Genomic DNA, 20,640 nt, shown 5'->3' with positions numbered 1-20,640 from the left:
ATGCATCTGGTGAACGGGTCAGATGTTGTGAATACACCACCTGGGCCCCACTTCTGTCTGGTACTGCTGTAGCTCACCGTGCTATCAGTGCCACTGGAGCACACCTCGTTATACAAATGTGATGTGTTGGTGAGAAAGAAATTAAGTCCTGAAAGTTTACATACAGGCTCTGCATGTGATAATTTTTCTTCCAAATCACAGAGCCTACCATTTTAGGATTACACTGACGAAATAAAGAGGCAAACATTCCCCATTTCTGCACTTAAGCAAGCAAATTAACTCACCAACAAATTCCATTTTATTCGGAATAACATGATAAATTCATCCAGCTTGTAAATTCCCACAACAAAGTCTGTATTATTTTTTTAATTTAATGTTCCAAATACATAGTTGATATTAATAATTAGATGACCTACAAGATGGAAAGGAAATTGAAAGTGCCATTTTCCCTGTAAACTAAGAATCACAAGAACTGCCCAATGAGGGATCTGTTCTGACCAACCGATTATTTGAAACTCTCTCAGCTCATTAATATTGATGTATAAGTTGCTTGTATCCATCCTTATTCTTTGAATAGTAGTCAATCTCTGCCTGCAATTCAATGGAAAATCACAATGTGAATATATCCACCTATTTTAAGTATTAATGCAATCCATGTCACATAATATATGTATGGAGTGGCCGCATCAGAGAAATGTTCGAGTGTTATATGAGCGTAACCCGAGGATACACGCACTACACTTGGGTTGTTTGTACAAGTAGGGTCCATGGTTCAGTGATCTCTCTGTCTTTTGGGCCCCACCAGAAATTGGACCAGCCCCAAAAATCTCCTTGATAAGTTACTACTAACCTTTGATTTTCTTTTTGCTAGCAAATAGAAGGCCAAGAACAAAAGTAAATCACAGTTCACATTCAACTGAAAAAGAAGGCCCAGGACCAGTAGCTAGGATCTCCAAATCTGGGAGATTTTTGGGGGCGTGGGTAAGGATTGTATAATTTCCCCGGACCACACAGATAATCTTAGATTAAGTTCTATGCCTCTTGCAATATCAAACATCAATTCACATTGAACCTGTTTAGACTAGATGATTCCTAGTTGACTTTGGATATCAATAATCCATACTTTAGTTCCAAAGACTGAGTGGTCCTAAATGTTTTCATAATAAAATTAGAAATGGCTAGCAAGCAAACTTAAAGGGCTGATTGAATGTGAAACAACCTATCACATACATTCCTTTCACTGTAGAAGTTGAGAGTGGCACGTCTGCACTATTATGACCTATCACATACATTCCTTTCACTGTAGAAGTTGAGAGTGGCACGTCTGCACTATTATGACAAGTGCTGCTTGCAATTCTTATCCCTAAGGGCCTGTTTGGAGTCGGGAGGAGTTGTGTTGCGACTAGCAATTCATGGCATGCTGTCAGGGCTAGTTGGCCGTGGACATGCTATTATGGACTAGTTGTTCTATCCCTTCTATGTCAAACACCCCAGAACATGAACAGGATAGATCATGGCACATGTGGGAAATTTTAAGATTAGCTGGTGGCACATTTCCACGTGCTTGTGCACATTTAACATGTCTGCACACTGACACATGCCACTTTTTAGTGCTTGAAGATTGATGGAAGCACATGCACGTGGGGATGCTTGAACTTGGACAGTTGCACATGGCACATTGGAACTGTCGCGCATGACACATGCATGTAGAAGTATTATCCTCATGTGCACCGAAACCGTGAAGTGTCATTGACAAGTAGTTCCACCTCTTTACCAAAGACACAATCCATTGTCTAAGTGTCATATATTCATGAATGCTTGTCCAAACATGCATTGATTTCTGTGCAGAATGGGGTTGACAAACCATCAACATGTGCGATTGCTTTGACTGTTTGTCACAGCACAACTTTGCCCAAATCCAAACACCCCCTAAAAGAAACACTATCGTTATAGCCTGCAATTTATACAGATATGTAACTGAAAGAAATTAATTTAGCATTGAGAAGATATGATGGTTGTGCATTTCAAACATATATTATCGACAAGCAGAAACCGTGAACACATTTTTCTGAGTTCATCAGAGATGCGACATGTTTGAAAGACAGATTTTGAAAGCACAATCACAATGTAGCTTACCTTACGAACACCTATTATAGCTGTCACAAGCTTTTGACCAATAAGATCTTTCATAAACTTGTCATTATCAAGAGCTTCTACAGATTCATGGAGTTCTTTTGGCAACCTTTGAAGCGGTGCACCATGACTAGAAGGATTTGTTTCTGTTTCATCAAGTAAACATATTAACATATTAGACTACACGAATACTTATTTTAACATGCTCTTCGCTAGTGAAATAAAAATTGAAGTTTTGACAGAAAAGCCTGTGAGAACTTCTCAAGGCCCAGATGATAATTATCGACAGAGGGTCTCATTTGAGACACAAGGCAATGGTTCTCTTGGTTTAGTTTCCTTTTTTCTTCTTTCTCCCTTTCTTTCTTTCTTTCTTTCGTTTTTTGGATAGGCAAGCTGGGCTCATACCTAAGAGGCTGAAACCTCAATGTTGAAACATGCCCTGATGGGCCTGAATGCAGCATGAAAAGCTTGGTCAGACCCTCATATATCCAATAAAAAATAAAAAATGAAAGAATGAAAATCTTCATTTCTCGGTGTGACCACATTGGTTAATTGATGCAATCGTAATCAGAGTAGAAAGTTACCATTCACCTTTACAGTTGAGAAAAAAATAATAATAACAAAATGGTGGGTGAAGAAAGGTTCCAATGTGTTTGTGTTGATGATAGGAAACACTCACATCCATGTATTAAACAAAGGCTGATTTGCAAACACAGAAAATGCTGGTAGGGGAACTAGTGTCATGTTAGGAAACACATTTCCCAAGAACAAGTGGAAAACGAATACTGTTTGGTTAGCCCTAAAAAACTAAACAACTCATTTTGCTCATGCATTTGACAACCGTAGAAGGGGGAACAGTTCCCTAGTACGAAATACATTTCATGGGAAACACAAACAAAATTACCATTTGGTTAGCACTAGTAAACATGTACAATATCTGCAAGCATTAGAACATGGTGGTAGAGTAACAATCATTGAAGTAGGAAAATGGAAAACGTGTTCTGTTTGAGACCCACAAGGAAACATGAGATTCGCAGTTCATGATTGTTAGGAAATATTTCATTCATTTTCCCTCCCTCCCTCCCTCTCTGTAGAATAATGGAAATTACATTAAACTAAAAGGAGAAAACAGCATTTGCAAACAGCAAGAAAGGGCGGGAAACCCCAGCCACAGCTAAGGAGCATATAAGATCATTGGCCCCCGAAAATTACATTAGTGAATGGCCCTTGGCACAAAACCAAACCCCTTGGCCCCATTCAGAAATACTGGATTATCTCTTACTATTCTTAAAGAGAGATAGGAAGTGGCAGTTGGCAATCTTTAGAGTTTCCCTCAAGAGCTGCCTGCCTGAGTTAAGCATATGGCCTGGGTCGGGCCCGAGAAGGCCACCAAAGGACTGGCCCTGGGGATCCAAGAGCAGGCCACTGATCCCAGCTTGACAAGTCACCCTGTTCCAATGGCTGCCAACTCTAAGCACCCACTTGGTGCCTTGAGATGTGGGCTTCATTTGCCTAATACTATATAGTAGCTGGTGCAAGAAAGGAAATAGCACAGAGGACACAAATTTGTACGGTTATTGGAATTTATAACATCATCAAGTATATTGACCATGTTAACAATCATGAACATCTTAGAGTGTCAAAAGGTTATAACTATCGTTATCATTAGAGTAACATTGGTTCCTTCAAATACATGCTGTGGAAGGGTTTTATGAACTAAATGTGCAATGCCACTTATTGAAAAGAGCTGGATAGCAGAAACCGTTATTAATCAAGGGAGCTTAAATATCAAATTCAACTAAGTGTAGAAGTGAGGATTTAAGACAATGCAATCTACGAAAACAGGATATAATTGATTTTCATCATTAGAAGAATTAAAAATCGTACCGACAGGTTCAGGCAACATTAGCTTTCTCCGGAGGCCATCGATCCCAGCAGCCATGATTGAAGCCAGACCTAGGTGTGGATTTGCACAACCATCAAAAGATTTAATTTCAAAGTTGCTCACGAGTTCAGCAGATATCCCAGGCGGGCATGCGGTCCGCAAAGGAGCTTCTCTGTTTTCTCTTCCCCAACAAAGGAAGGCTCCACTCCATGTATTTGGTTGAATCCGATCATAACTGCACTTCCATATATTAGTGTCATACAGATAGATGAGACAACTTCTGCAATGCCATCCTTCAATGGAAAATAAAATCAATCCAGAAGCATATTATACACAAGTTTTATTGGTCTAGTTGAATCTGAACAACTTCTGCGTACTTCACTTTCACCATCTCAAGGAATTCTAAAAAATAATCAACTAAGTGTCCAAGTACAAAAAGTTTTAATTACATTCTAGTCCATAAGTTTGGAAGAGAATGTGAGATGCTGCAGATGGAGATGTTGCTTACAGAGAGGGTAGACATACGGGAAGAAGAAACCAATCACCAAAAAAAAAAAACTCTGAGAACCATATTATAGCTTCAAGGGGCAAACACAAATAACTGCTGAAGTGATAGACAACTACAAAAGAAATGTGGTTTGCTCGAAAATGAATCTTGAGCATAAGAGGTTCTCTTTCATCTTTACTACGAAAGAGAGCTCATTTGAGTAAGAGAGTAAAAGGATGAGATTTAAGGTTTCAGTGGAGGAATAATTTTTTAGCAAATAAGATTTGTATAGAAAGGGCTTGTCAGGATTTAGATTCTGTGTATTATAGGGTTTAAGGGAAAAAATGAGATCTGGAAGGAAAAAATGATTCACAAAGATGAAACTCATGGTTTTCAACTTTCAAGTTCAGAAATAGTTCATGGAACAATGACATCAATTGTGCACAATGACGAGAATTCTTTCAAGAGATAGGTTTTGTTCCACTTCAATACCCATATCAATTTCTAAGAACCCCAAAAGCAAAATTTTGTATCCTCACTAAATCCTATTGTGTGCTGCATTGTTTACACTCATTGGAATGTCAAAGGACCAAACTGTCTTATTACATAATCAACACAAGAAAACAACTAAAAGGACTATTCCTGTAAAAAGGTCAACATAAGCTTGAAGTTAAATGAATATCCTTGAAACGATATCTTAATAACTTCCATAAGAACTGCGTTTTACATCAGACCTGCAAGCTTTTCTTTCAAAATGTATATACTGTTGGAGATATGACTAAAACGTGAGCATTCGACCTGAAATAACTTCCATAAGAACTGCGTTTTACATCAGACCTGCAAGGTTTTCTTTCAAAATGTATATACTGTTGGAGATACGACTAAAACGTTAGCCTTCGACCTGAATATAGTAGTTATTCCATCGGTGATGGATTATCAAGAGCAGAAGTAGTTGTAGAGGTTATGCTAGTTAGAGTATCATTGCTAGAGTAGTGAATAGTCTCAAGTTTCTGAAGCTAAAGCATGAGGATTGCCTAAAAAGTCAATATATCAACCACAGAGAATCCAGCGAGCCTGAAAAACTACAAACAAAAACCAGCAAACAGGAAAGGAAAATGAAGTTGTTAATCCACACACAGAAACCACTAGATCTTCTCAAAGAATATTTCAAATAGCTCAGTTCTTTCTTGGTCCTACAATTGATGAAAACATATATAGAAGAGAAAATCATATTTCTCCATTTAATACTGAAACAAGAGAGAATTGACTTGCATACAGGCTGGAAATATAAGGATGACATTGTAATGGCCACTACTAACTTTAGCATATAGAAACAGCATAATAACAAAATCAACCAGGAGAAAAGAACTAAAAGATCATTAATAAGCTAGATCAACAAAACATTGCCATTATACTCAGTTTTCCTCTAACTCATTTGCAAGACAGAAATATCGATGAAGCGACTGTCTGTTAAGTGTTTTCAGAATACCATTTTTTTTAAAAAAAATTATGGAAAACTAGTTACCTATTTGGAAGTGGAGCTGTAAATGCCATGATTGAAGAAAGGTGACATAGAACTCCTGCCATGAACTCCTCTCCAATTGTTGACATGCCATATTGAGTATCCAGTCCATCGGATGCCATAAAAACATTCTTTCCATTCTCCCATAAACTTAAATGCACATGAGATCCAGAGCCAATATCATCCAAAGAGTACCTGAGGTATGCAGCAGCAAAATTTGATACAACATAGTTAGGACTTAATTAGAATCATTTTTTTGTATCGTTATCATGTAATGTATCGCACCCTTGGGATACGGATACATATCGGTTATCGCATGGGATATATCAGTTGTATAATGTAATATTAGTGTTTCGAATAGCGTCCGCAGCATAGAGTAGCTACAATACTAAGTAGCATTAGAAAATAGTGTAAATCCCTTGTAACGTAAGCTACAGGGGTAGTAGTGTATGTGTAGCATTAGCGTACCCGTAACATATTTAGCGTTATAGTGTTTGCTACGTTTTTTTTTTTTTTTTTTTTAAATGATAATTGTATTTTGTATTTTGTACTTTCAACCTGTGGGATTTTACTTTTATTTTATTTTTCATATTGTGACTTGTGGTTTCAATTAGACACTATTAATTAAAGTAATTTACTTAGAAAGTTATTGATGTGATAATGATTTGATTTGGTGTATATATGCGGATTGGCTTTTGATAAATGATAATTAATAAGTTATTTGAACATGCTTATACTTGAAAAATAAATCATCTTTTAGGCACACACACAAATACATAATATATATATATATATATATATATATATATATATATATATATATATATATATATATATATATATATATATATATATATATTTACTTACTAATTACCATAATTTTCCCATTTTTAAATTAAAAAATATACGTATCGTGTAGCTTACACTACTTAGGTTACATGCTATAGAGGGTTGAACATTACGTGACAGGTTACTGCTATTTATAGCACTACATAATATATTGTTGTTGTTGGGAAACATGGGGAAACATGGGGAAATTGGTTGAATTTTTCAATGAAACTTCAGGGATTGTTAGAAAAGACATCAATGCACACTTAGAAATCAAAACATTACAAGAAACAAGTGCACATGCTAGGTTTCCTTTGTATAGGGTCCTAATCTATGCGTTGTCTGATTGAATTGACACAAGTATATTCAAAGTCAATTCTTGTAATTTACAAATGTAAGAAGAAATGTATGGAAATACAAACAATATATTCAAAAGAAAAAGAAGTAGAAAACTAGAAATATACCTGTGAATAATGTGTGTAGTTGTGGCTTAGACCCACATAGAGTTGTACATACATTAGGAGTGGAATTTTGGAAAAAAAAAAAAAAACAAAACAAAAACAAAACAAAACTCTGATATAGGGGCTAATTGACCGTTGATGGAAGTGGAATTTTGAAAAAGAATTATATATATATATATATATATATATATATATATATATATATATAAAACTAAAAACTCATTTTTTTTCTAAAAAAATCCCCAAATTACCAAGAATCACTAGATTAGGCTACATACATGTTTGATTTCGTATTTGGACACTAAGATTACATTCGATTTGGAGAATTTTGGGAAAACTCAAAATTTTCCCCAATTTTTTGCAAATCAGTCAATATTCCCCAAAATTCCAAAAATTAGAGCATATATGATGATGATGATTTCATTAAACAGTCCTAAATACTCTAAAATGGGGGCCAATTGACTGCTAATCAAAGTGGAATTTTGAAAAAAAATTCCAAAAAATTCCAAAATTACCAATAATCACTATATCGGGTTATATACATGCTTCATTTCATGTTTGGACAGTAAGATTGCAACCAATTTGGAATAATTTAGGAAAATTCTTTTTTTTCAATTTCTCAAATTGTCCTATCTTTTTCAAATCTCAAAATCAAAGCTCCAAATCCATAATTTTTCATGCATAACATGAAGAACGATGGATTTCTAATGTGATTTTATAGAAAATGATTGAAACTTGAAAATGCTCAATGGATCGAAAGCATCTCCAAATCGGCTTGAATATTGATTCCAACTCAAAATTTGTGTTTTTCTTCGAAGGGATTAAACGTAGATCTAATTAGAAGTGAAGAGGAATCAAAAAAAGGAGATTTAGAATGGTTTTATCTAATTTTCCAAAGAAAGCCCTGGACTTCCCATGTTTTTGTGTGATATTGGTCGATATCGACCGCTATCATCGATATCGAGAATTTTATAGAAGGGATTGGTCGTGATATCTTGCAATGTGATATTATGCGATACGAAGAATTTCAAATACTACCTTGGGATTTCGTATTGCCCAGGTCAGATGCATGATATATCATGGGATATATTAGCCAATATCATCAATACTGAAAACATTGATTAGAACTTGATATACTTCAATGTTTTGTCTTAGAGGGAAACTTTAGAAGCTAATGTTGAGCTATATGAAATTGTTAAACATAAGTTACAACTTACAAGTTGAGCACAAAGCAAGATAGTAGGATTTAAATAAGGCTTTAGTTGACACGGTCAAATCATATATGACCCAAAGTGTGGGTTTTCTTTTTCTTTTTTCCCCTTTTTTTGTTCCTTGGCCCAGGGTGTGGGCCCCCTCTTGTAGTTTTTGGTGCATGCCCTTTTAGAGGAAATAAAGAGTTCTAACCTTTAAAAAAAATCTAACTAAACCTAACAATTTTGCTGTAAAGAAAATACACTACAAGTCCACATAGTTCAAGTTTCCTAAACAAAGAGATCTTAAGAATAATTACAAATCTCAGAAATAAAGAAATTACTAAAACAAAGAAAATTGCAAACCAAGATGGAACATGGAGCCCATGATTGCAAGGCCCATCTCCTAATGGGTCATGATTAGGGATGACAGCTGGCCATTTTAGAAGATCACACATGATTGAGGGTCCATTGTATGTATGGCCAACGCCTATATGGCTGGTAGACCACAGTCCACCAAGAAGAAAGATGTTGAATATCCACTTAAGATCACATATGAAACACGGCCTGTGAGTGACTTGATCACAGGCCAATAAGTGATCAAAGGAGCAAAAATTTTATCCACTCGCATCTGAAATAAAACTAGTGGTGTACTGATGACTACATGACATGTTATGTATTCATGATTATCATTTCAACGATCGTATCACCCTCATCAGGTTCATTTTTGTATGTTGGATCCACGTCGATTTTAGGTCCTCGTCAAAGATTGAGCCTTTGTCGATATATAGAATTTTAGCGCGATCATCGAACGCATCTTCTTCATAGATCAGATCTCCATCAAGGTCTAGGTACCTAATGGATTCGTCTTAGTCGAAGATTTGTTGTTTATCAAGGTCTTGCTTCGCCATAGATCAATTCATTCTCATATTTGTGGTAAGCATTTTCTAGTTCTGAAACTTCTAGGCACATGATACATTGAGTCAACGAGTCAAGTTGTCTTCTCATAAGCTTCATCTCAATGCATTTTGCCAAAGACCTTGGTTATAGGTAGTGTTCGAAGTATTGGAATCGCTACAAGTTTCTCTGGCGGGAATACGGAAACAATATCGATATCGTTGATAATATCACTAATAATCAGAAATGTGAGGAAACATGGTGAAAACGGTGGAATTTTTAAGTTAAACTTCAAGAGACGCTAAAACACACATATTTACATATTTAGGAATAAAAAAAATTGCAAAATGAATGCATACATAATAAGTTTCCATTTAATGGGGTCCTAAAAGCATTTATTGTAAGAAATCAGTCCAACTATCCCATCAATCCCATCCAACCATCTAACCTCCCATCCAAACATCCATCGATATTTTAAAATATCGACAACACACGATATTTCCCTGAAAAATTGTCGACAACTGGAAAGGAAACAAAAGACCGTGGTCTTGATATCGCCCATGTCGCGATAACAATAATATCATGATATTATTGATATTATCATCGACAATTTAAACACTGCATACAACCATGAGCCCATAAAAAAATCAAAATAGATTTTTTTAATAAACATATTTTTTTTTTGTGATTCAATACATTGGTGATATTTTTGAAATATTTCCGATACATTGACGATACAAACGACACCTGGAATTTACACAGTCGAAACTATTGGTGATACTTACCAATACATCGTCGATACCTAGAATTTCCGATACAACCAGTGTTATCAGTATCGTTACCAGAATTATCGGTATCGGCGAGCTGGAGATAAATATAATATTGAGGATATTTTGATAATATCGGGGATAATCTGAACAATGGTTATAGGATCCTTCTAACTAGGTGCTCACTTTGAATCATGCTCCAAACTCATGCTCCCCCTCGCGCTTCCTAGCCATTTACGCTTGCTAACATTTTGAAACAAATGCTTCTTTGCATCAACAATTGCCAGACACATTGTGCAACTATTATCAAAGACTCAACTTATTGGAGTGCTTTGATTTCCTTGTTTCAATTGAAGGCAATTTGCTTGGTATACAATGCTTTCAGCGTAATCTCGTCCATGGCATCAACCACATGGGGTTATGAAGGTGTATGGATGATTGGGCGGTGATGGTCAGATTTTCAAAGAATGTCATTTGAGGAATTCGATTTCCTTGTTTTGATTGAAGGCGATTTGCTAGGTATACATAGCACTTTCAGCATCTCATCCATGGCCCTAAGAACGTGGGGCTATGAAGGTGTATGGATGATTGGGTGGTGATGGTCCAATGTTCAAAGGACCATTATAGATAGCTCATGGTTGGAGATCGGGTGAAGATGGGTTGAAGGTGTGAGGATTGAATGCAGATATTTTGGGTGCTTAGATGCTGAAACAAAACTTGGACGATGAGGAAGGTATAAGAGCTGATTATATGGACAGTAAAAATGAGAAATCTAGAATGTTTTATAGTTGAGAAAAAAGAAGCATATTAGGCTGGAAATCTGGATGGCCTATAGACTGGATGAGATTAAACTTTTTTTCTTTTCTTTTCTTTTTTCTTTTTCAGACAGTTCAGTTGGATGGAGTTGTGAGGGGTAGGTAGGCGGTTTTGACAATTTGATAGGCTTCAAGAGTGTTTTACAAACTCCCAAGTTTTGACAATTATTAACGAAGGGGTTGGGTGATTGTGCTGCTGGTAATTTTGGCTTGAGGAGGCTGGTGAAGGGCTGATACAATCTGACCATTTTGGGGTGCTGGATATAGTGGAGATCTAATGGGGATAACTGGAAAACAGAACCCAGGAGGGGGTGGAGTGATGAGATTGAAACGCAGAAAGGTTGGAGAAAAGAGTCATTCGTGGGAAAGGAGAGGAAAAAAGGAAGGTGGGGGAAACGGTTCTTGGAGCGATCACGTGGGGCATGATGTAGCTCTGATACCCACTAACGCAGTTCTGTTAGCGATGAATCCATGATGCACACAATTGGTATACACGGATATGAAAACGGCATTGTGAAGGGGATACACGTCCTTGTTTACTTGTGACTTGTGAGCAACTCCATGGTAGGCAGGCAAGGCTTGGTTATGGGTGTACTTGCGAGCTGAGCTTGGCAATGATCTACACAGTCACACATCCCATATACAACAGTTTGCAAGTAACTCAGTGAGAATCCATTGGATTCTTTCAGCACAACCACTGGAAAGGAGATGAAACTCACATTTGTAAAAACAAACACAAATAAAATCAACTATTCTCATTAAGGTCCAAAGAGTACATATTTATACATTTGAGAGGGGGAGAGAATACAAGGAACTAAATCTATCATAAACCTAACAATTCTACAAAAAGAGACTATCCACATATAGCTAAAGTTTCCTAGCCAAAGGGATCAAGGGTAACTCCAAATCTTCCAAAGAAAGAAATTGCTAAAACAAAGAACTTGCAAACTAAGCTGGAACGCGGGGCCCATTATTGCAGGGCCCACCTCTCAATGTGTCACAATGAGGGATAGCAGAGGCTGGTTTAGATGATCACACACAATTATGGGGTCCATTGTACAAAAGGCCGACATTTGTATGGGTGTTAGAGTGGGCCATGGGCCACCTAGATCAAAGATGGTGAAGATCCACTCATGATCACACATGAATCACAGCCATTGAGCACCTTGATCTTGGGCCAATCAATAATCAAAGGAGCAGAAAGTTCTGTCTCAGATTCTGCCTGCATCATGTATGCTCTTAATAATTTCCGACAATTAAAATAGAACTACAAGGTGTGCCATAGTCCAAGAATTGGAACATATCAAATGTAAGAAAATGCAATAAAAAATAGTCTCGTTTATCAAGCAATGCACCTGAAGAGATTAGTTTCGAAGGAAGAAGAAATGGAATTTCCTACCAACATTATGGTGGAAGCATGAGATGTGTGGTGCAATGCAGCCATTTCATTAACTTACTTGGGCACGAAAGTTGCCAATAAGCCATGCTTTCTAGCAACAGACCTAATAACCTCACGGGCAAAAATCAAGTTATCAGCAGCACGAGTACAAACTGTATACCCAAGTGCTATTTCATATTGGCCTTTCCCCGATTCTGCATGTAGCTGGAACAATCAGAAAATTATCAATAAAATCTTAAAAAATAACGGACCAATTTATTTGCATGTACCTTAAACTAGTAAAATCTTTTTTTTGTTGTGGGGGGGGGGGAGAATGAATTGGAGAAAAAGAAAAGAAAAGAAAGAGGAATAGATCTAGTAAACAATTACCACAGTACAAAATGGGAGTTGTAGACAACAAGCTACATGAAGAAGCTGCAGCTATAATTTATATAGAAAAATGATCTTTAAGATAGAACGTGTTCATTTGTTGTGCTTATAAAAAGTTGCCAACACTCTGTGAAGTCAGACATTGATGATATGTTTACTGACAAATGACAATACATAAGTGGTATAGCAATACACCACAAACTAATGAATCTCTTACCTACTTTAACAAATTTATAGCCATTATGGATAAAAGGGAACTTGCAAAGGCATATAACAACATCTGCAATAAGGATTCACAATACATTTGTATGATACTCATTTTAGAGAGCCAATATAGAAGATAGCCAAGTCATTGGTATAGGTGACATAGAGAGCATAATTAATAGATGTTTAGATATTACCTGAGCTTACTGTAAGAAATGTTCTTTTCTTTACGCTATTTGCAATAATAATGTTTTTATGTCATATACATTTCTGTATTACTAATTTAATTATAATAAATGATGTTCTTTTTGTCTTTAATAATTTACATTCTCTTGGAGTGATCAAAGCCCTTCTTTTGGCTTTTCTCTATCTTTGCATTCGATACCACTACAAAAACTAACCATGATGGTTGTTACAAAAACAATAATTATGTCAGGGGACTATGGTAGCTTGTGACCAATAAGCACACTTAGACAAAAACATAAATTCTCAACGATTGATAATTTATTTTCTAGTAAAGATTTGAATAAATAAAAGTCACCAACTATACAAGTTCTCCTAGCCTGTAAAAAACAACCTTCTTATCGGTAATGATCATGATGAGAAACAACATATAAGTACTAAAAATGTATGGAGTCTGGACTAATAGATTTCAGCTATTGCAGATTGCCAGCAGACAAAAAATGTGAATAATAAATTGGCAAAAGTCATTGGAACTAACAGGTATCCAACAGATTGTGCACCAAAGATCACCTACCATCCATTGACTATAAGAGCATGTCCTATTCACCTTTCCCACACAGATTTGAAAAATTCAGTGGGAATCAAAATTGATGGAAAACGGATCTTGTCCACCACTAATGAATACTAGGATATCTTGGCACATTCTTACTCATGTCAATTAGAAAGTATAGGCATGCTCATACTAAATGCATTCTTGTTGGAAGAGATTTATCTACCTGGTCTACAGAAATATCCATTGATTCTAGAGCAGCATTTACTTCCTGTAGAATTGAAGACGCAGCATCAAATCCTGAAGTAGAGCAGTAGGGGGTTGAGTCAAATGGAATCCACTCATCTCTCCCATCTCTGCATACATTCACTGTAGTAAGCATCATAATGCAAAAAACAAAACAGATTACAATATGAAATAACATTAAGGAACCATATTAAATAATACCTTAATACATTCTTTAAAAGATAAAATTCATTTTCAAAGCCTGCTTTCATTTCCTGCATGAAAAAAGGACTTGTAAATCTGCTAACAAAAGGAAGGCCTAAAGAGGAAAATGGATTTAATCCTCTAAATCTGTACCAAATTAAATTCATCCTTCAAGAATTTTGAAATCCTTCTCAGGGCTTCTCTTGGACAATATTCCCAAGCTTCACCAGGCTTTAGCTGCATGTCAGCCAAAACCATTTCCTCTCGGCATGCCCTATAAAGAAAAAGGTTCAGATAGTAGTTATCAACATCATTTACTATCACTCAAAAAGTTTATATAAACATGTGTATAGAATGATTTCAATGACCTATATAACGATGAATACGACTTATAGAAAAATTTATAGTGAGATTTGAATCAAGTATGAACCGTAAATTCTTTCTATTTTCGAATTGCATCCGCATGTAGGGGCAGATGAGGATGCAAGGCTTACTGATGCGGACATCAGTGGTGCACCCTTTAAAGTGTACCAGAGGAGGAGGCGTCGTCAACAGAGTATCGGAGCGGAGGAACTGATGGGGACATCATGCACACGCCCCCTCTACGCACGTATTCGAGGAGGAGGCAGGCCCCACTTTTGATTTGGATCGACGACGACATCTTTAGAGGGCCTCATAATTAGGGGGCTGCATTATGGAGTTTTGGAGTGGACCCGATCATCACATAGATTCTACCATCGGATCTCATGATTGTGGCCCACTACTTTAGATGATCTAGGATTTTGAATTTTGATTACTTTTGTTATTAGAAACTTCATGAACGGCTTTGATTGCTTAGATTAGTATTTATTTGCTTTAAGATTTGGTATTAGTGTGCACACATGGCGCAAGGGTAATTTTGTCTTTTTTTTTGTGTTACGATTTTCTTATAAATATAGTTATCCCATGTAGATATTGTAATGATGTTTATGAATAAAAATTCATGTGTTTTCTTCTTCTCTCTTTCTTTGGGTTGAAGAATCGAATTGGGTGCGAAGCCCTCCCTTCCTCGAAGGGCTAACTACCGTGGTGCGAAGCCACATCCGCTCCAAACCACCTCCATCTTCTTACGCACAAATTCCATCACCCTCAACACCGCTCCCATCATCAGATTCACCTCTGTTTGCATCCAAGTTTTCTCTTACAGCAGTGCACAAGCAGATTTCATATTCTGGCCCATTTGAGGGGCTGAAACTTCGGCGGAGTACTACGCACAAACCGTGCATCGGATCGACACGAAACTTGGTATGGAACATGTCCATCTCTGGATGATCCCAACCTAGGAGGCATTTCTCAATTTTGTGGGCCCCACGCGTGTGCGGACGATCCATCACGCATGTGCGTCTAGGTCCCCTGGCTGTCCAGTGTGCGCAACCTTCCCAGGTGGTCTCTTCCCTTCTATTTCCTTCTCTTTTGACTTTAAAAACTCCTCAATCCAAATCCCTAACCCTAAAAAGTTCCAAATCCCAATTATCCCCAATTTGCAAAGCCTAGATTTTTCCCCCAAATTGAAATTTAGTGAATCTCTTGAGTTGAGAACAATCCTTTGCAAGAATGGATGGTTCTTACACTCCTTTGGGCTTGTTTGGCTTATAATTTTATTTGATCCAGCCCTAAAGTTGTGTAGGCTTGGACCCCAATAGATTCCCCTTTTTGAATGTTTAATAGTATGTAGGATGTGGAATTTTGTGATTATTTAAAATTGGTATAATCTCAAGCTTGATCTCTTGCATTCCACATTTAATTTCATGTCCTACATCAAGAATTGATGTGGATAGACACTGGGTCCATCGAACACACTTTTTGATGCGCTACAAGTGTAGAAGCGGCATAACCACACCCTGACCACAGATCCATGGGTCGGATTTCACACCCTACCACACAGATGTTTTAGTTTTAGATATTTTTTGTTCTTTTTTCTTGTTTCAGGGACTTTATTGCACTTTCTTTATTTTTTTCATCTTTTTGTTATGTTTCTTGTTTCAAGGGCTTTTGTGCACTTTTGCTTTTTGCATGGCTTATATATACATTGTGAGAAACCCTATTTTAATTATTATTGAATGAATAGAAATTCATATCTTTTGTTCCTCTTTTATCAAAAGATTAGGTTTTCAGGATTGACCCTTGGGTGTTAAGGATTTCACCCGATTTCAGGTTTCCTTCTTTCTAGATCTTCAAGGTGCAGGAAAAGGTAAGAATCACCCACTTTCTTTTCTTTTAATTACAAAGGACCTATACTTTCTTCATCTCGAACCCTTCATTCTTCACCCCTTCCGTTCCTCTCTGGATATCCTCCTTTTTGTTTGAACGGAAAAGAGGAATGGTTAGTCAGTAGAATCAGATTCAAACTTGACCGTGGACTTTCTTATGATAAATCTGGGATATCCACATATCCTTAAGTTCTCCCTTTTTACTGTTTACGTGATTTTATGCTAAGGGGCATGATCCTGACAGAATAACCTCATCTTTGTGTTAAGATTTACCCAATCCCTGTAATTGGAAATGGTTAGTTGATTAATGTATTTATTTGAATATTCTTTAACCTAATTATACATGCATCTAGGATTAGGTCATCACATGTCTCTGCATCACTTACAGTCCATACTACCATATCATGAATGAAGAAAAAAAAAAACCTCGAAATTATTATATAAAAAAAAACTTCTATAATGTTAATATAAAATGATGGGAGAAGGTCAAAAACGAAAGAGAATAAGGCGGAGAGGTAAAAAAGTATCTATTGTATTGATTGCAGTCATACAACCAATGTACAAAAGAAGAAGAAAATGTGACGACCCTTGTTCCTTGAAGAAACCAACTACAAAAAAACAATTTGACTCATTCTTAAATTAATTACTGGTATTCCTAGTGATAAGCATCCTATATCACTTAAGAGTCCTCAGGTTGCATATCTTTGAAGAGGTGATTGGAAGTTCCTTAGCAGCCAGTTAAATTGGTCATTATGTCGTGGTTTGTTGAATATGTTAACAAATTGAGATTTACTGGGAAAAAACAACTGATTAACATCTTCTCACAGGAAAAAAAAAAAAAACAAAAAAACAAAAGAAAGAAAGAAAGAAGACTGTCAATCTCTATGCATTTTATTCAAGAATGAAACAATGGGCTGGCTACCATATATGTTGCATTGATACTGAGAAAAAAGCCAATAGAGGAAAGAAAGATGCACTTTGTTTCGATGTCATAGTGCGAGAGATCAGCTACTTGGTACACACCGAGACAAGATTGCACCTAAGAAACTCACAAGAACTCTTACAGGACCATGATAATCATAATTACCAGCCCAATCAACATCTCTATAGGAAATAATTCCAGACGAGGCTATGGAGAATGAGAGAGCTGAGATCTAGTGAGCCTTTGACATGCAATAAGTTGCTTAAAATAGTGGGCACATACATTAACTGAAAAATTAGTAAATTGCATAGAATGGGCCCATAGGGTAAGATATTGCAGACCTTCAAGAGCACTTGTGGCATGATGGATTATCAAATCCAGGCCATCAAAGTGAGATAACGTTTCAAGGTTCCATTTGGCTGAAGCTGGTGTGAATGACTAGGCCAAGTCATGTGTGGTGCTTTTCTATTAGAAATTATGATTAACGATTACTGTGATACACATATGATATCCAAGGATCGTGATAATAACCATATCATGTTCAAGGAGTATGCGGAGTCCACAATCAATTAGGTCATCCCATCAAAGTTGAATCTCATGATCTTGTGTTGCAGTCATGATAATAGATAATGTTTCCACCTTAGTTGCAGAAAGCATGAGGAGAAGGCGGCGGATATTTGGATGTGGGAGCCAGGAGGTGACGGTTTCAAAATGTTAGCATTAGCAAATGCTTAGGAAGTAGGAGAGGGAGTTTGAAGCTGTGAACTGAAACTAGAGTGGGCAAATCACCTAGGCGAGAAGGTTCTAGTGAGTGGGATTTACAAATAGCAGTAAAGAAAAGGAAATTAACTGATGCAAGACATGAAAATTAAATATGATATTCGAGATTTCAAGCTTAAGATCACGTTAGTTCAAAAACAATTACACAAATTCCATATCCCACATGTAAGTCCAAACATTCAATTAAGGGGAATCTATGCGGGTCCAGGCCTACACATGATAGGGCTGGATCAATAAAAATTATGAACCAAACGATACTCAAAGATAAGAAATAATCATCCACACATGCATAATAATCAGTCCCTAATCCAAGGGATTCAAAAATTCCAATTCGGAGAACCCTAGGGTAAGAAAAGGGGCATAAAATTGGAGATTTGAGTAATTTAAGGTTATGTTTAGGGATTTTGGGTGAAAGCGGAGTGAAAGAGAGAAGAGAGACGAACCAGAGAAGTACCACACGCGTGGACAACAACAATGGCCTAGACATACGTGCGTGTGATCCCGACCGCACGTGTGTGGGGCCCACTATTCAGAAAAAGGTCACCTTGGCCCTAGTCGGCTAGGAATGGACTCCAAAACTCCCAAATCTCAGCTCGATCTGATATACGGTTTGTGCGTATTGCTTCGCCGAAGTTTCAGCCCTCCTGTAGGGCCAGATTCTAAAATTCTGTTGTGGGGATGAGAATTGCTGCAATAGATGATTAATTAGAAGTGTAGATGATGGGGGTGAGATGAGAAGAAGGAATGGTAGAAGATGGGTAGTAGAGATGGCGATGGATGGGGACGACGACTCGGGATAGATGTGGCTTCGCACCACGGTAGTTAACCCTTCGTGGAAGGGAAGGCTTCACACCTAATTAGGCTTCACAACTCGGAGAGTAAGAAAACGCAGAATTTTTATTAATATTCAATGAATTAAAAATACAAGGTGCCCATTTATAAGAAAACCCTATACCCCAAAACTCGCACCATGTGCATACGTGAAGTAAACTAAAATAAAACTAAACAAAGAAATCCAAAGCATTCACAATGTTCTAAATAATAACAATAAGCAAAACCTAAAATATGACATCAATCAGAGTGGGCCACGATCATGTGATCCCATGATGATCTTTTCTTAACTATTAGGCCCACCCTTTGAACTAAAACTTCGTCTATCAGAGGCCCTCCGGACGTCTCATCAAACCGGATCGATGGTGGGGCCCTCCATCTCCTTGCGTACGGGGGGCGGCATGCGTGCACATGATGTCCTCATTAACTCTCCTGGGTTGAGAAGACTCCTGAACCACTCCAGGATGTCCGGATCAAGTCTCTAAAGCTCCTCCTCGGTGAGCCACATGCGGAGTGACTTCCATTTAACTAGGTACTTTGAAACCCGCCATCCGACGAAACTATCTCATGGTCCAGGATATTCTCTATTTCCTCTGGGTGTGTGAAGGCTAGGTATGAAAGACTGGGATGAAAGGTCGGGAAGAGGCCATAGATCAAGAGATAAATGTGGGAATCAGGATAGGTGGGCGAAGGGCCGACAAAGTATCAGTGGTCCCTGAAAAGCAACTAGATCCTCCACATTGAATGTGGAACTAATTCCCATGGAAGGTGGAAGATCTACCTCATATGCATTGAGACTGTTTCACTTTATAATTTTGAAGGGCCCAGCGCTATGCGCGTGTAACTTACGAATCGGCCCTGGAGGGTACCGCTCGGGCCTGATGCGGACCATCACAGAGTCCCGAATATTGAACTCTTTGAAATGTCTATATTGGTCTGTAGAAAATTTGTAATGTTCATTACTGGTAGTGATCTTTCGCCTGATTTCTTAATACAATGAATGTACGTGATACGCAAAAGACTCTGCAGACTCTGATGGCCTATGGGACAATGACATGGGGATAAGATCAATCGGCTTCCTAGGCTTGTAACCAGTAACGACTTCAAAAGGACTTAGACCTGTGAACCTATTGACAAAACTATTGTATGAAATCTCGGCTATGGGTAGTACGGCGTCCCGTGTCCTAGTATGCTCCCCCACTAAACATCAAAGTAAACTCCCTAGGCTCCTATTAACCACCTCAGTCTGGCCATCGGTCCAGAAGAAAATTGGAGCCTAGTATTCATCATGTGTCATAGTGTCTTCCAAAAGTAACTCATGAATCTCGCGTCACGGTCAGACACTATGGTTTTTGGTAACTCATGCAGTTTGACGACCTCACTAAAGAACAGCTTGGTAACATGAGATGCATCGAAGGTCTTAGAACAAGGAATGAAGTGGGTCATTTTAGAGAAACGGTCCACGATAACAAATATGGAATCATGCTTCCGAATAGTCTTGGGAAGTCCAAGCACGAAGTCCATACTGATGTCCTACCAAGGGATGAATGGGACTGGTAAATGTGTATATAATCCTGTATTCTGTTTCCTTTGCTTTGCTAGTTGACAAGTATGACATTGCCCTATAATTTTGGCCACGTTCCGCTTGAGGCTTGGCCAATGAAATCTATCCTCCACTAGGGCAATGGTCTTGTCACGACCGAAATGACCTGTGATTCCTCCTGAATGTAACTTCCAGA

The 20,640-nt window shown here is 37.6% G+C and overlaps 1 protein-coding gene across 1 annotated transcript in view; it reads right to left on the bottom strand.

Moving 5' to 3' along the window:
• Positions 1-337: 337 nt before the first annotated feature.
• Positions 338-20,640, bottom strand: part of LOC131225673 (protein fluG) — a 103,044-nt gene continuing 82,741 nt past the window's right edge. The window contains exons 11-18 of the mRNA XM_058221241.1: positions 14,273-14,393; positions 14,138-14,190; positions 13,917-14,046; positions 12,443-12,588; positions 6,031-6,222; positions 4,021-4,253; positions 2,137-2,279; positions 338-591 (exon numbers count right to left, since the gene is read on the bottom strand). Of these exons, the coding sequence (XP_058077224.1) occupies positions 529-591; positions 2,137-2,279; positions 4,021-4,253; positions 6,031-6,222; positions 12,443-12,588; positions 13,917-14,046; positions 14,138-14,190; positions 14,273-14,393 (1,081 nt within the window). The 3' untranslated portion in view covers positions 338-528. The remainder of the gene's footprint in view (positions 592-2,136; positions 2,280-4,020; positions 4,254-6,030; positions 6,223-12,442; positions 12,589-13,916; positions 14,047-14,137; positions 14,191-14,272; positions 14,394-20,640) is intronic.

This window comes from Magnolia sinica, chromosome 14 (genome assembly GCF_029962835.1).
Source record: "Magnolia sinica isolate HGM2019 chromosome 14, MsV1, whole genome shotgun sequence".
Classification (NCBI taxonomy): Eukaryota; Viridiplantae; Streptophyta; class Magnoliopsida; order Magnoliales; family Magnoliaceae; genus Magnolia; species Magnolia sinica.
Note: the sequence above shows the minus strand (reverse complement) of the source record. Positions and strands in the feature narration are given on the sequence as shown.